The sequence below is a fragment of the Limulus polyphemus genome, unplaced genomic scaffold, assembly GCF_000517525.1.
Source record: "Limulus polyphemus unplaced genomic scaffold, Limulus_polyphemus-2.1.2 Scaffold6043, whole genome shotgun sequence".
Lineage (NCBI taxonomy): Eukaryota > Metazoa > Arthropoda > Merostomata > Xiphosura > Limulidae > Limulus > Limulus polyphemus.
The window spans coordinates 5,647-20,152 of record NW_013671653.1 but is presented as its reverse complement, the minus strand read 5'-3'; the positions used below and the strand labels follow the sequence as shown (position 1 = coordinate 20,152).

Here is a 14,506-nt window from a genome sequence, read left to right as displayed (position 1 = left end):
ATAAAAGTATTTTTAATCTTAAAATGAATATTACTTTGCATGATAGATAAGCAACATGCGAAAAGAAAAAACAGACACAAGAAAAACGTTGCTTTATAAACCTTAAGACCTAATAAAAATCCAAAATAGTGACAACCAGAAACACTAATTTCAATTAGATGACTTTTCTTTGTGACATTAATATATCTCCTCATACTTTTAATTAATCAGTTATTCCATTTGATACTAAACACTGTAATTAACATTCCTAAGTAATAATAATATTTATTAATAGAGTTCTACGATAGAAGTAGAAAAAAAAAAATACAACACAATAGTTTAGTTCTAACCCAATCTTAGTAATTCCCACAATATTTTTGATCAAAGATCAAATTACTCTACACATACTCGAGATAATAACAGGTAGAAACGTCTTAGTATTACCTGAAAAAATATCAAAAAATGATAAATTAGACCACAAGAAGATATCTGCCACATCAAATGACAGAAACTCAGTTTAACTACAAAAAAGGACTTGTAAACTGTTGGAGCTAGCAGACAAACATACTGTTAACTTTGATAGTCTATGTAGAATTATACATGGACTTTTCTCTACATTAAAATACTTTTATTCGCAAGCTTTCAGCCCTCTTACCAGAGCCTTCATCGTGCCACAATGTACAAAAAATGGTCCAGTTGATGATGTCAAAGAAACACAGTACACATGTAACAGTGGTGAAATGATCCAGCAGATAATGGAAGAAACACAAGAATACATGTAACACAAGTGAAATAATCCAGCTAATGATGTCAGAGACACACAGATACATATAACAGAAAATTGTTAAATTGATGATGTCAGTGAAATACAGAATACATGTAACAGTGGTGAAATGATTCAGTAAACAGTAGCAAAAACACACAGTACATGTAACAGTGGTGAAACAATTCAGTTGATTATGTCAGAGAAACACACAGTACATGTAACAGTTGATGATGTCAGAGAAACACACAGTACATGTAACAGTTGACGATGTCAGAGAAACACACAGTACATGTAACATTGGTGAAACAATTCAGTTGATGATGTCAGAGAAACACACAGTACATGTAACATTGGTGAAACAATTCAGTTGATGACGTCAGAGAAACACACAGTACATGTAACAGTGATGAAACAATTCAGTTGATGACGTCAGAGAAACACACAGTACATGTAACAGTTGATGATGTCAGAGAAACACACAGTACATGTAACAGTTGATGATGTCAGGTAAAACAAAAACATTCATTTGATTCAGTGTTTTGACTAGGTTTGTGAAACACAAGCTTTGTAGAAAAACCATCTTAAGTGATGAATTTAAGATGAAGACATTTAAATGATAGTCTGATAGTGAGAATAAATAGAAACTATTCTCTCTGCAATATAATTTTGAAGGAAATCTCTAAGAATTCATACAGAAATGGTATTTTAGTAAGTAGCACAGATCCTGACAGGAACACTGTAAGACACTGAAAATACTCACATATTGTAATAGTCATTACGAACATCATCAGAAAATACTAATTCTTCAAACAACTAAATATTTAATTTATGAAAGGCTTACTCTCAGGTCAACTTCTCGTGCCAGAAGATCATATAATGAAGCTCCCTTCGTTGTGATTTCAGAAGCCAATTGTCTTGTCCTTTTCAAATCACTAAGCTAAAAAATAAATGCAGCTATATTACTCATACAGTACATTGGTACACACAATAAACATAAAAAAAATTCTCAAGAACGTAATGAATCTATAAGATGCTTGATAACAAATGTATTATTTACATACCAAAAATACACTTCAAAACACTCCACTCAGATACATACACGAACCAAACTAAGAGAGTCTATGTTAACCTGAGAGAGTCCAAGCTAAACTGAGAGAGCCTAAGCTAAACTGAGAGATCCTAAGCTAAACTGAGAGAGTCCAAGCTAAACTGAGAGAGTCAAAGCTAAATTGAGAGAGTCCAAGCTAAACTGAGAGAGTCCAAGCTAAACTGAGAGATCCTAAGCTAAACTGAGAGAGCCCAAGCTAAATTGAGAGAGTATAAGCTACACTGAGAGAGCCTAAGCTAAACTGAGAGAGTATATGCTACACTGAGAGAGCCTAAGCTAAACTGAGAGAGCCTAAGCTAAACTGAGAGAGTCTATGTTAACCTGAGAGAGTTTAAGCTAAACTGAGAGAGCCTAAGCTAAACTGAGAGAGTATAAGCTAAACTGAGAGAGCCCAAGCTAAACTGAGAGAGCCCAAGCTAAACTGAGAGAGACTAGGCTAAACTGAGAGAGACTAGGCTAAACTAAGAGAGTCTAATCTAAACTAAGAGAGTCTAATCTAAACTGAGGAAGTCTAATCTAAACTGAGGAAGTTTAATCTAAACTGAGGAAGTCTAATCTAAACTGAGGAAGTCTAATCTAAACTGAGGAAGTCTAATCTAAACTGAGAAAATCTATGCTATAAACTCAAAATTAAACTCAGGCTAGTTCCACATATTACACTACACCTTTCCTATTCTGTTACTTATATTTGTACTGTTTGAAAGAATTTTGTGCAACAACATGAAGTATGATTTCCATCCACCATCTGGAGTACTGTTAACTCTCTGTAACAGTGTCCTCTAGTAGAACAGCTTATGGACTTGCAATACAAAAATCCAAGGTTCAATTCCCCAAAGTGGATACAGCAGATAAACCAATGCGATTTTGCTTTAAATAACAAACAAACTGTAACAACGCATGATGTCTCATTTCTATCCAACATCTAATGTTAACTTTCCGTGAGAAACACGTGATGTCTCATTTACACCCAACATCTAGTGTTAACTCTCTGTAAAAACACGTGATGTCTCATTTATACCCAACATCTAATGTTAACTCTCCGTGAGAAACATGTGATGTCTCATTTCTATCCAACATCTAATGTTAACTCTCCGTGAGAAACACGTGATGTCTCATTTATACCCAACATCTAGTGTTAACTCTCTGTAAAAACACATGATGTCTCACTTCTATCCAGCATCTAGTGTTAACTCTCCGTAACAACACATGATGCTCTCTACTTTTACTGTCAATAACCCCATTTTTCTGCACAATCATACCACAAAACAAGATACATTATAATCTCACCCTTTACAAGAGATGTCATATTTTGCATGACTTATACAGGAAAAGGTACCTTTGATGATAAATCTATATCAAAATTAGAAGTATCTTCTTCAGGACCATCTCCTTCACCCGATTCATTAGTTCTCATGGCATCGTAGAGGATGGTGGAGATTTTAAGTAATTCCTTGACAGCATATCCATCTGCCATGTACAGCCTCTTGGGGTTCAGTTTGATATGAGCTTTAGTTACCTGAAATTTAATAACATTAGATACATTTGTGTACACAACAGTTTGGGTTTACTTGCGTGCTAGAGTACATACACAGAATTTTAATAGTATAGTGTTTAGTTCCTACTCACCATAAACTGTGCAATATACTTTATAAATATAACACGGTCTTGTTCTGTGTCCACGTCAGTAGGAGTGTCAGAATTAGGGTCATACCTGGGGAGAGAGAGAGAGAAATAAGAATATGAAGGGTAATCCAAAAATAACAAAACCCTAACACGCATAATAAATTTCAAGTTTTGTTTCTTCGTAATCAATATAGGAAATTTTAGTAGCAGCATTTTTACACTGAGAAATAAATTTCTCTGAACTGACTCATTCTATTCGTGTTTAAATGTACTCTGAACTGACTCATTCTATTCGTGTTTAAATGTACTCTGAACTGACTCATTCTATTCACGTTTAAATTTACTCTGAACTGACTCATTCTATTCATGTTTAAATGTACTCTGAACTGACTCATTCTATTCGTGTTTAAATTTACTCTGAACTGACTCATTCTATTCGTGTTTAAATGTACTCTGAACTGACTCATTCTATTCGTGTTTAAATTTACTCAGAACTGACTCATTCTATTCATGTTTAAACGTACTCTGAACTGACTCATTCTATTCGTGTTTAAATGTACTCTGAACTGACTCAATCTATTCGTGTTTAAATTTACTCTGAACTGACTCATTCTATTCACGTTTAAATTTACTCTGAACTGACTCATTCTATTCACGTTTAAATTTACTCTGAACTGACTCATTCTATTCACGTTTAAATGTACTCTGAACTGACTCATTCTATTCGTGTTTAAATGTACTCTGAATTGACTCATTCTATTCGTGTTTAAATTTACTCTGAACTGACTCATTCTATTCATGTTTAAACGTACTCTGAACTGACTCATTCTATTCGTGTTTAAATTTACTCAGAACTGACTCATTTTATTCGTGTTTAAATGTACTCTTAACTGACTCATTCTATTCATGTTTAAATGTACTCTGAACTGACTCATTCTATTCATGTTTAAATGTACTCTGAACTGACTCATTCTATTCATGTTTAAATGTACTCTGAACTAACTCATTCTATTCATGTTTAAATGTACTCTGAACTAACTCATTCTATTCGTGTTTAAATGTACTCTGAACTGACTCATTCTATTCGTGTTTAAATGTACTCTGAACTGACTCATTCTATTCATGTTTAAATGTACTCTGAACTGACTCATTCTATTCATGTTTAAATGTACTCTGAACTGACTCATTCTATTCATGTTTAAATGTACTCTTAACTGACTCATTCTATTCGTGTTTAAATTTACTCTTAACTGACTCATTCTATTCGTGTTTAAATTTACTCTGAACTGACTCATTCTATTCATGTTTAAATGTACTCTTAACTGACTCATTCTATTCGTGTTTAAATTTACTCTGAACTGACTCATTCTATTCACGTTTAAATGTACTCTGAACTGACTCATTCTATTCGTGTTTAAATGTACTCTGAACTGACTCATTCTATTCATGTTTAAATTTAATCTGAACTGACTCATTCTATTCGTGTTTAAATGTACTCTGAACTGACTCATTCTATTCATGTTTAAATGTACTCTGAAATGACTCATTCTATTTGTGTTTAAATTTACAGTGGATAAAGACTGCTTTTTGGAGTTGTTTCGACAACTTGTCAAAAAACGTCTGCCGACTTACTTCTTCTTCAAGATCAACCGGCCTTCTGCTAAGCCTTGGACTTGCCTTCACTTCTGCCTACTTGCCTCATCATCATACGTATATATACGGGAATATATATATATATATATGTAAATTTTGTTATTTTTTTTTTGCCCATACGGCTCATTAATCCGCTGACCATTAATTGAAACCTAACCTTATGCCTCGAGCAGGGTGAATGAGGATTGCTAATCTTCGAGCACCCTTGATTAGTAATTATTTCCTAGGAGATAATTATTTTTAAATCAAAATAACTGCCAGGAACAAACTACTTTCTGGAAGTACTTTTATTCTATATATATCTCTGTTCTAAAGTCTTATTACTTTTGGTGGGCCTGTAAACTATACGTTCAACCTGTTATTTCACACACTTTTTTTTCACATATTTTCACTAGTTGGACTGTACATACATTAGCAAAAAAACGCATTACAATTTTTGAAAAATACTGATTGATGAATATACAGTCATCTAAATCACACATTCATTCATATGTTACCTTCAAGCTGGTCCCCAAGTTCTAACCATAGTTTGATTTAAATATACACATGTACACAAAAATTCATAAACACTAGGCTTTATCGAGAATAATATAATACTAAAAAATTGATAAACAACATATTTTATACATAAAAGTAAATTTTCTCAAATAAATCTTCATACAGATGGAAATTACTTTATTGCAAGTTACAATTTAAATACTGAAAAACTGGCAAAGCATGAGAAACCTATACAATTAAAATCTGTGATAAAAATCATGCCACTGATTTTGAATCTACGATTAACAAATTAAGAGGAATGTGAAGAAAACATCTGCAGTTTAAGTAACTTGTTATCACAAATTTAAGCCTGTTGGTTTCTAATGCCTCACCAGGTTTTGGCAAAGTTTTAAAAAATCTTTTGTCTCTTACCATCCAGCTCAAATGATGAGCTCTGGTAATGGACAAAAGTGCTCTTGGGCAGTGGGTGACAAGAGACGTTAGAAAATCACGTAGATTCAAGAAATCTTGATAGAAATGAATAAAAACCCTATAACCCGAGCACTTTCGAAACATGGACCTTTCTTCTTCAGGGGCAAACTGAAGAAGAAAGGTCCACCTTTACGAAATTGCTCGAATTATAGGGTTTTTATTCATTTCTAAAAGATAGATCTGAAATGCTGTTTTTACATGGCCCTGATTTTGATTCTTTAATGGACAAATTAAGAAGACAAAAACATCTGCTGTCAAAATAATTCACTGTACGTTAATCCTTTCTTGCCATTGTGTGATTTTAACAACATGGAACAGACCAGTGAAATAAAAGAATACTGGACCCGTGTAGCTGGCAACATTCAAGTGTTTGAGTGTATGCAATTTTGGTCACTATAATTAAAGTATTTTATTATGTGTTTTTATTTTTCCTTTGGTATATATACTTTATTATTTAGATTTAAAATCATTAAGACAAACCTCTTATAAGAAAAGATTTTTTTTTTCACTTACACGATATCTTTAACAGCTTATATAATTTTGTTGATGATATTGTACAATATAAGACATCTCTCTTAGAATTAGGACAGTATTATAGAAGAAAATTACTGGCTTCTAAATGTAAAATGTGTATGTATAATTCAGCTCACCTTTTTACTAACCACTTGAGAATTTCAGCCACGAGAGGAAAATTGGAATTACGGAAATTCTCCATTGATATCAGCCTCGTATAGCCTAAGGCTCTCATCATTTCAGTAAAATCTGCAAAAAAAAAAAAAAGATATAAAACATGAACTTTTCTACTGTTGCAGGAGTATAATAAAATCATAGTGTGGTAAATACAGGTAATAGCAAACCTATCATTTTCACCACCACATTGTATAAAAGGTTCATGATTTGTACATTTTAATTAACTCTCAGCTGTCGTTTCATCAACTATGCTATAAAATGGCAAATCTCCGACTAGCTCCTTACGTATTTCCATTTTAATTACAAGGACCAGACTCATTTACTCTGGATTAAATTCCACCAACTGTATGATCCAATTAAGAGGAATGTTGACTGAGTTTTCTGTGGACTTTACCTAACATTGTTCTTTATTATAACATGAAGTTTTGGGCTCACTGCTGAATCCTCGACATAGAACCTTAAATGCCATCTCGTAATCAAGAAAATTTTGCAAGAAGTCCATAGAAAACTCATTCCACTAGTTTAACCCACACTGTTAATTCCACATTAAAAGAACTAATGACTTGTACTATCACTGTACAATTATAAAACTATACATTAGAACATAATGAGTGCACTGAAATACCTTCGCTAAACGTAACAGTAGAAATATTTCACATTTTCATTCCTTTACCAACTTCAATTGCATCTGCGTCAACACAAAACGATTAATGTTTCTATTCTAGATCAGTAATTACAATAACCTCAAGTAATAATGACATTCTGCCCTGACTAGCATTTGAACCGCAGCTCAAAACTGTGTCTTTTGAAATTGAAATTTTGCCAATTGAGCTACACAGATTTAAAATCCCAAACAAGAAACTTTTAATCTAGTTCATTACTGATTTTTCTTACCATCTAATTACTTCTTGTTTGGGCATAATGTTTTGAACAATAGTTTAAAATAAAACATATGAGAATATCTACCATAAGTTTACAAATGTACTATTATGATTTAATTTTTCATGCCTCGATGGTTGCAGTCCATCTTTGTAGCACTTAATTAACAAACAAAAAAAAAGTATAGAAAATAAACAAAATGTTCTTTTTTCACACATAAAAAGAAAGAAATAACATAAAAAATTGAAATCTATGCATAAAAATTCTTAAAATTGCAAATTTTGATTCTCGATTGTTTTCAGCGCACTGCTAATGAAATCATTAGTGTCTGAGAAGTTTCTGGAAATTTTTCCAAGCATAATATGGATGAGATTCATATTAGCTTTGCACAAAATATGATAATTTATCATTCCAACATGAAAACAAGTGCAATTTTGTCAACTTCTAACCAATAACTGTTTCTTAAGCTCGGCTGCTGTGGTGTGATGCTACTGCCAATATCTTGGAGAAGTGATAGGTTACTGATCTAAGCATATTATGAAAGATATTTTTCTTTTGAACTGTAAAAACCAATAAGACTTCCAGAACTGCACTGAGATCTGATCAAAGTGGTAAAAGCTTAGTTTGGTGATATATTGCTAAAAAAAAGGAGTTTGTGAACAACTTGTGCTCTATTTACAGCCCTGATGTTTTCAAGCTTCTAAAATGCCTGTTTTATCATTTATACTCCATTTGAATTATGACATTAAACTATGATAGAAAAAGTTTTTTGTGGAACAAGATGATTTAGGTTTTGTTAAATCATTTTACAATTGACCATATCAGTATCAAATTTCATTTCATCAACAAGGCCACTGTGTTATGCCATCTTTGCATTTGGCCATATCAGCTATTATAACTGCTTGAAAGGGCAAAGAAAACTGGCAAAAAGAAGTTAAAATTAAAATATGTGAATGCATATAAAACAGGTTTGAAATATATTACATATATTAAATGAAACATTCTGATTTGACTTTTCAAACTCATTAGTTTTTCGCATTTCAGAATTAGAATTTGTTTATTTATTTCAAAGCTAAGCCACATTGGCTACCAATACCATAGAGAATCGAGCCCTGAATCTGAGCTTTTATGTCCGTAAACATACCGCTCGCTATGCGACCAGGGGACATCACAATTTGAAAGGAAAATGTAATTTTCAATCTATATAATTTCATTAGCTAGAGTTAGACAATAATGTTACAATTGTTATTCAACTTCTAGTAATAACTAATATATAATTTTAAAGTATTTGTTGAAGACGTAAAACACGACACTTAACATACTTAATAATATGCTAGACTCATGTGAATTGGCTTTTTCTCTGTACGTTTTTGACATAAGAATGTAACTAGGCTTAACGTTAAATAATTCAACTGTTCTAAAACGGTAAGATTAAGACTATCAATAAGCCAAAGCCAGTCATTAACACGACGAAGTCGACGTTCTACACTTACTTCGAAGATCTCGATACGACATTTTTTATCTTCTTACCAATTAGAGTTTGCTATACAAAACATCTTATATCATAGCAAACAACGAATTAGAAACTTAGCATTTGTTACACATGCAAATGTATATTATGTTTAGTACATTACAACTGTACTAAACATAACTCTGAGTCTTAATCTCTGAATCAAAACAAAATATTCGCGAGATAATTCACTGCGCCATCTGCGGGCGTATAATGAAACCATACTGTAAATGAAAAAAAATTCCTAGCCGGTCCTGGACAAAAAATTACTAGCTTGTTTTCTAAGGATTTAAAATGGCCCTTATCAGATTTAATTGGCCCATTCCAAATATATATATATATACATGTTACTTTAATTCCTCCAATTGCAGATGTGATTTTTTAAAAAGAGATATACTCATGCAAATATGTAAAACATTAAAATTTATTTTTTAAGTGAAAACGGCAGTTTTTGATTATATCCCTCTTGAAATATACAGGGCCAACTCGCGCCTACTATATTTTTAAACTTGGAAGAGGTGGAGTAGGGCCGAAAATTTTTTACCCACAATATTTATCACCTCCTTTAAATATTGGACTAAAATTAGCCAATCTTCTAATACTCTTCCACTACTCAATGACATATAAAAAATATTAGCTAGCGGTTCACAAATAAAATCATTAAGTTCCTTTAAAACTCTAGGATAAAAGTTGTCTGGTCCAGGGGACTTATCAATTTTTAGGTCTCTTACAATTTCAGAACTTAAAATTATATCTTTGACATCAAGATTTGTCCCATACATTAAGTGATCTGCTTGAGGCATGATACTTGTATATTCCTTCGTAAAAACAGAAGAGAACATATAATTTAATAAATATATTGAGAGCAAAAACAGTTTTCGTTATGAGAAGTTATTGAACAATTTTAGCAATTAAAGTGAATGAAAGTTATTTGATAGTTCATATGAATACTTGACGCCAGCCGTTGGTGCTGCACTGATGTTCTATGATTGGGTAAACTTAGAACAGAAAAACGATGGATTTTAACAAACAGTTCTAATCATTTTTTGAGTCAACTGTTGCGTCTCTGGTCGTTTGTTAATTTCCGGTATAAATTTTTCCCGAGAAACTTCGGCGATACGAGTTCTTTCTTAATTAAAACTAGTTTATTCTTTCTCGTTACTAACTTTGTAATACACTTAATTTCCACAGTCACTTTAAAGTTAACTACTTTTATAAACACACGCTATAATTCACAACGATTCACGCACTTTACTTAAAGTCACTACCGCTCACTTGACTCAATTATCTCTTTCTATATATCTGTCTATGTGCAATTATTTGCCGGGCTTATATACTAAAATAGAGGGCGCCTGGAAAACAAAATTCTGTTGACGAGACTGGTCGAATCTAGGAGAACAAAAACAACAAATATATTAATAAGAATAAGTGTTTATTTTCATTGAAATTTCAAATAACATTGGATTGTCAAGATTCTCCTTCCATTTTTTTATTTTTATTTTTGGAAAATGAAACATCAAATGCAGTTGGTTTACATCAAATATGGAAGAGTGGGCTAGAAAAAACAAGACAAAATAACTCTAATAAATGTTAAAGGTTGTTATACATTTTCCATTCACTTTCAGTATACACATGTTAAGGCATTCCATTGATAGTGACAGATGAATGACCTATTGTACAAATATTCATAATCGACAGTATTATTTTTTCTTATTGTAAATGAAGGACGCTTGAACACAGTTATTTTTTTAGAGAAAATTTATGGAATATGCAATTGTCATGGGGGTTTAAAAGTCCTTTTAAACGCACCATTTAGTATCCTAAATTAACTTAGGTGTGTGAAAAATATTATGCAATTGGGCCTAACATATTATTCGTTGTCTTACATTGAACCGATTGTTTGGTAATTATATTTCACATTTCATTCATTTTTTATCGAAAGTAAAATTGAAAACATAATCTGTGACGTAGAGACCTAATACTTTCTCTTATTGGCCTCAATCTCTGTTTCGCTAATTCAAGGCTCATTAGTACAGCCTGGATCAGTAAACAAAAGAAATACTGTTAGGCCTTTTATAATGGCGGTGAAAAAACAGAGAGAAATCTGTAATATAATTATCAACTATGCAATCAAATTTTAGAAATAAAATGAAACGGAGTGATGTTTTGCTGCTTCTTTCTGCACAACATGTTATTTTGGCGTAAAGAGTTGTCTCATTACTAATAGGCTTTGTTTTAGCTGGGTTTTTTATTATTAAAGATCCTATCAATTTCTGTTATGGGTTAACGTGCACCATTCCTCGTTAATTTGGCAACATAGTCTTCTGAGATTCACGATTCAAATCATAAATACATTAGTAGCAAAAAGTAGTAGCAAAACATTGATTGTTTGCTTGGTATTTATCAGTTTTCTTTCTTGTAAAAATTCTTCTTATATTTCGTGTTACTTTTCGAAAATGAACTCCTCGGCTATTTTTTTTAAAGAAATCAATGAGAATACTTTTCCTTTGTTCGATTTTATCATTATAAAATAATAATAATAATAAAATATTAAGTGTCATTTTCTTTCCATTATGTATTCTCGAAATACTTATCACATCATGCCATATATTTCTCAAAGTAATGTTATTTTAACACATATTCTTTAGCATTTCAAAATCAGAAGTCAATTTTCAAGCTGATATTTAAAGCAAAAAACAGAACAATTTCTCGATACATAAAACAAAACCTTTTCTTTTATTACAGCTTCATAGAAAAAATATTTTTAAACGTTCAGTAATAAAATTATTTTGATACTCGCTAATTACGATTAAGTATAATTCGATTTTTTTTACCTTTGTTGATGACCACATCTCGTTCAAAGGTAATTGTATTAACAACTGGTAATAACACGCATTGTTTGCTTATTGACCGACAATAGAAGTACAACTGATAGAATTCTAAAAAATCTATATTATATAAGCTCTTATATTGCTATACTTCTTTCTTAACATATAACAGACATTGTACGTGAGAAAAACAGGTTATGTCTAGTGTGTGAATGAGAGAGAAAAAACAGGTTATGTCTAGTGTGTGAATGAGAGAGAAAAAACAGGTTATGTCTAGTGTGAATGAGATAGAACAAGGTTATGCCTAGTGTGTGAATGAGAGAGAACAAGGTTATGCCTAGTGTGTGAATGAGAGAGAAAAAAGGTTATGTCTAGTGTGTGAATGAGAGAGAAAACAGGTTTTTGTTAGTGTGTGAATGAAAGAAAAAACAGGTTATGTCTAGTGTGTGAATGAGAAAGAAAACAGGTTATGTCTAGTGTGTGTGAATGAGAGAAAAAACAGGTTATGTCTAGTGTGTAAATGAGAAAGAAAACAGGTTATGTCTACTGTGTAAATGATAATAACTAAAAAGAAAACACTTAAGACTTTTACAAGACCATATTACGATAGTTAATTAATAGTGTCAGTAACAGCGATTATACCAGGATATGACACTATAACAATGTAGAACAGCGATTATACAAGGATAAGACAGTGGAACAGCGATTATACAAGGATAAGACAGTTGAACAGTGTGGAACAGCGATTATACCAGGATATAACACTATAACAATGTAGAACAGCGATTATACAAGGACATGACAGTGGAACAGTGGAACAGCGATTATACCAGGATATGACACTATAACAGTGTGGAACAGCGATTATACCAGGATATGACACTATAACAGTGTGGAACAGCGATTATACAAGGATATGACACTATAACAGTGTGGAACAGCGATTATACCAGGATATGACACTATAACAGTGTGGAACAGCGATTATACCAGGATATGACAGTGGAACAGCGATTATACAAGGATAAGACAGTGGAACAGTGTGGAACAGCGATTATACAAGGATAAGACAGTGGAACAGCGATTATACAGGGATAAGACAGTGGAACAGTGTGGAACAGCGATTATACAAGGATAAGACAGTGGAACAGTATCATTCACAGTAATTACGTAAGAACATGTGCAGTATAAGCAGGAGCTTCAACGTCATTTTACATATTATGATACATTGTTTTGTAGAACAATTTGTAAAATCTTCTATTTTCGTCAACTTTTCTTATTGAATATAATGTTGTTTTAGACTGGATTTCCTCTTTCTCAGCCATCGTAATGAATATGTAACCAATTTACGTTACAAGTCTTCTTTTTGCCTTCACATACTTTAGGAGAGGGGAGGGGGAGAAAAGGGTTTTTTATGCACATCTTTGGTTCTGTTATCCACTTGCGGAAAAACACATTGACACACATATGTTTACAATTTTGCAACAAAACTACCCACGGATTTTATAAACTCGGCAATCGCAAGCCTAAATTCCAAAGAGATACGGCATTTTGACACAATTTAAAAATCTTAAAGGCCACCACAGATGGCAGCACCTGCACAAGAAAGTTTGAGATAGTTTTTTTTTTTATTGACAAACTGATTTTAGTATACGTCTTTTTTATCTCTGAAACTGTTCCTGCATCTTGAAAATCTATTCACTAAAATTTGTAAAAACGTTCCTATTGTTTTGATCAGATTTTTCACTATTATTTAGAAAGTATAATAAATATTTTTGAGACGACAGAAAAATGTAAACTCAGTAGAATTATTTATTAATTTAGACAAACGACTTAAGAGTAATTGGTCTTTGGTATGATGCGACTGTTAATTGCAACCGACTGTAGGTCTTAGTGGCAACATGGTACGACTACTCGTGGTAGGGTAGCTCCTATGACATGCCTCAAAATTGCAACCTCCAGAGTAAGGCGAGTATAGGGCCCCTTAAACCAAAAACACCTACTGCGTTGTGGACGTTCTTTGATAGGAGTAAGGCCAAGAGATATCACCCTGACAGAATCGCGCCTTGTCTGAGGGATATGAAGTCAGCATCAACTTTCTGGCAGAAGAATAGCTATTAGGGCATTAAACATCTGGATTCGATCTGGCCTTTGGAATCTGTCACAATGGTCGAAACGGAGTGGGTTGTAGGTCTAGGGCAGCCTCCTCTCAGACATACTGTTGCCTAGGCCAATATGTAGAAGGTATTGGCCTGTAAGAAACCTGAGGCAACTACCAAGTCGTCCAATCAGCCCTATTTAGGATTGGCCTACTTGCATCTTTTATGTAAGAAAAGAAGGGCCGAAAGAGTCGTACACCAACCATTTTCATCTTGCCCCAAATTGGAAGAAAAGGATGGCCGAAAGAGTCGTACACCAACCATTTTCATCTCGCCTCAAATTGGAAGAGAATGATGACCGAAAGAGTCGTACACCAACCATTTTCATCTCGCCTCAAATTG

General features: G+C 32.8%; 1 protein-coding gene across 2 annotated transcripts in view; it reads right to left on the bottom strand.

Moving 5' to 3' along the window:
• LOC106473284 (clusterin-associated protein 1 homolog) overlaps nucleotides 1-9,354 on the bottom strand; it is a 23,225-nt gene extending 13,871 nt beyond the window's left edge. The window contains exons 1-5 of one of the 2 annotated variants that reach the window (XM_013933968.2): nucleotides 9,161-9,354; nucleotides 6,749-6,860; nucleotides 3,480-3,564; nucleotides 3,190-3,369; nucleotides 1,587-1,682 (exon numbers count right to left, since the gene is read on the bottom strand). In XM_013933968.2, coding sequence (XP_013789422.1) covers nucleotides 1,587-1,682; nucleotides 3,190-3,369; nucleotides 3,480-3,564; nucleotides 6,749-6,860; nucleotides 9,161-9,182 — 495 coding nt within the window. In that variant the 5' untranslated portion in view covers nucleotides 9,183-9,354. Of the gene's footprint in view, nucleotides 1-1,586; nucleotides 1,683-3,189; nucleotides 3,370-3,479; nucleotides 3,565-6,748; nucleotides 6,861-8,989; nucleotides 9,060-9,160 lie in introns of those variants that run through there. The other variant, XM_022401743.1, reaches the window with a different exon arrangement.
• Nucleotides 9,355-14,506: the final 5,152 nt, after the last annotated feature.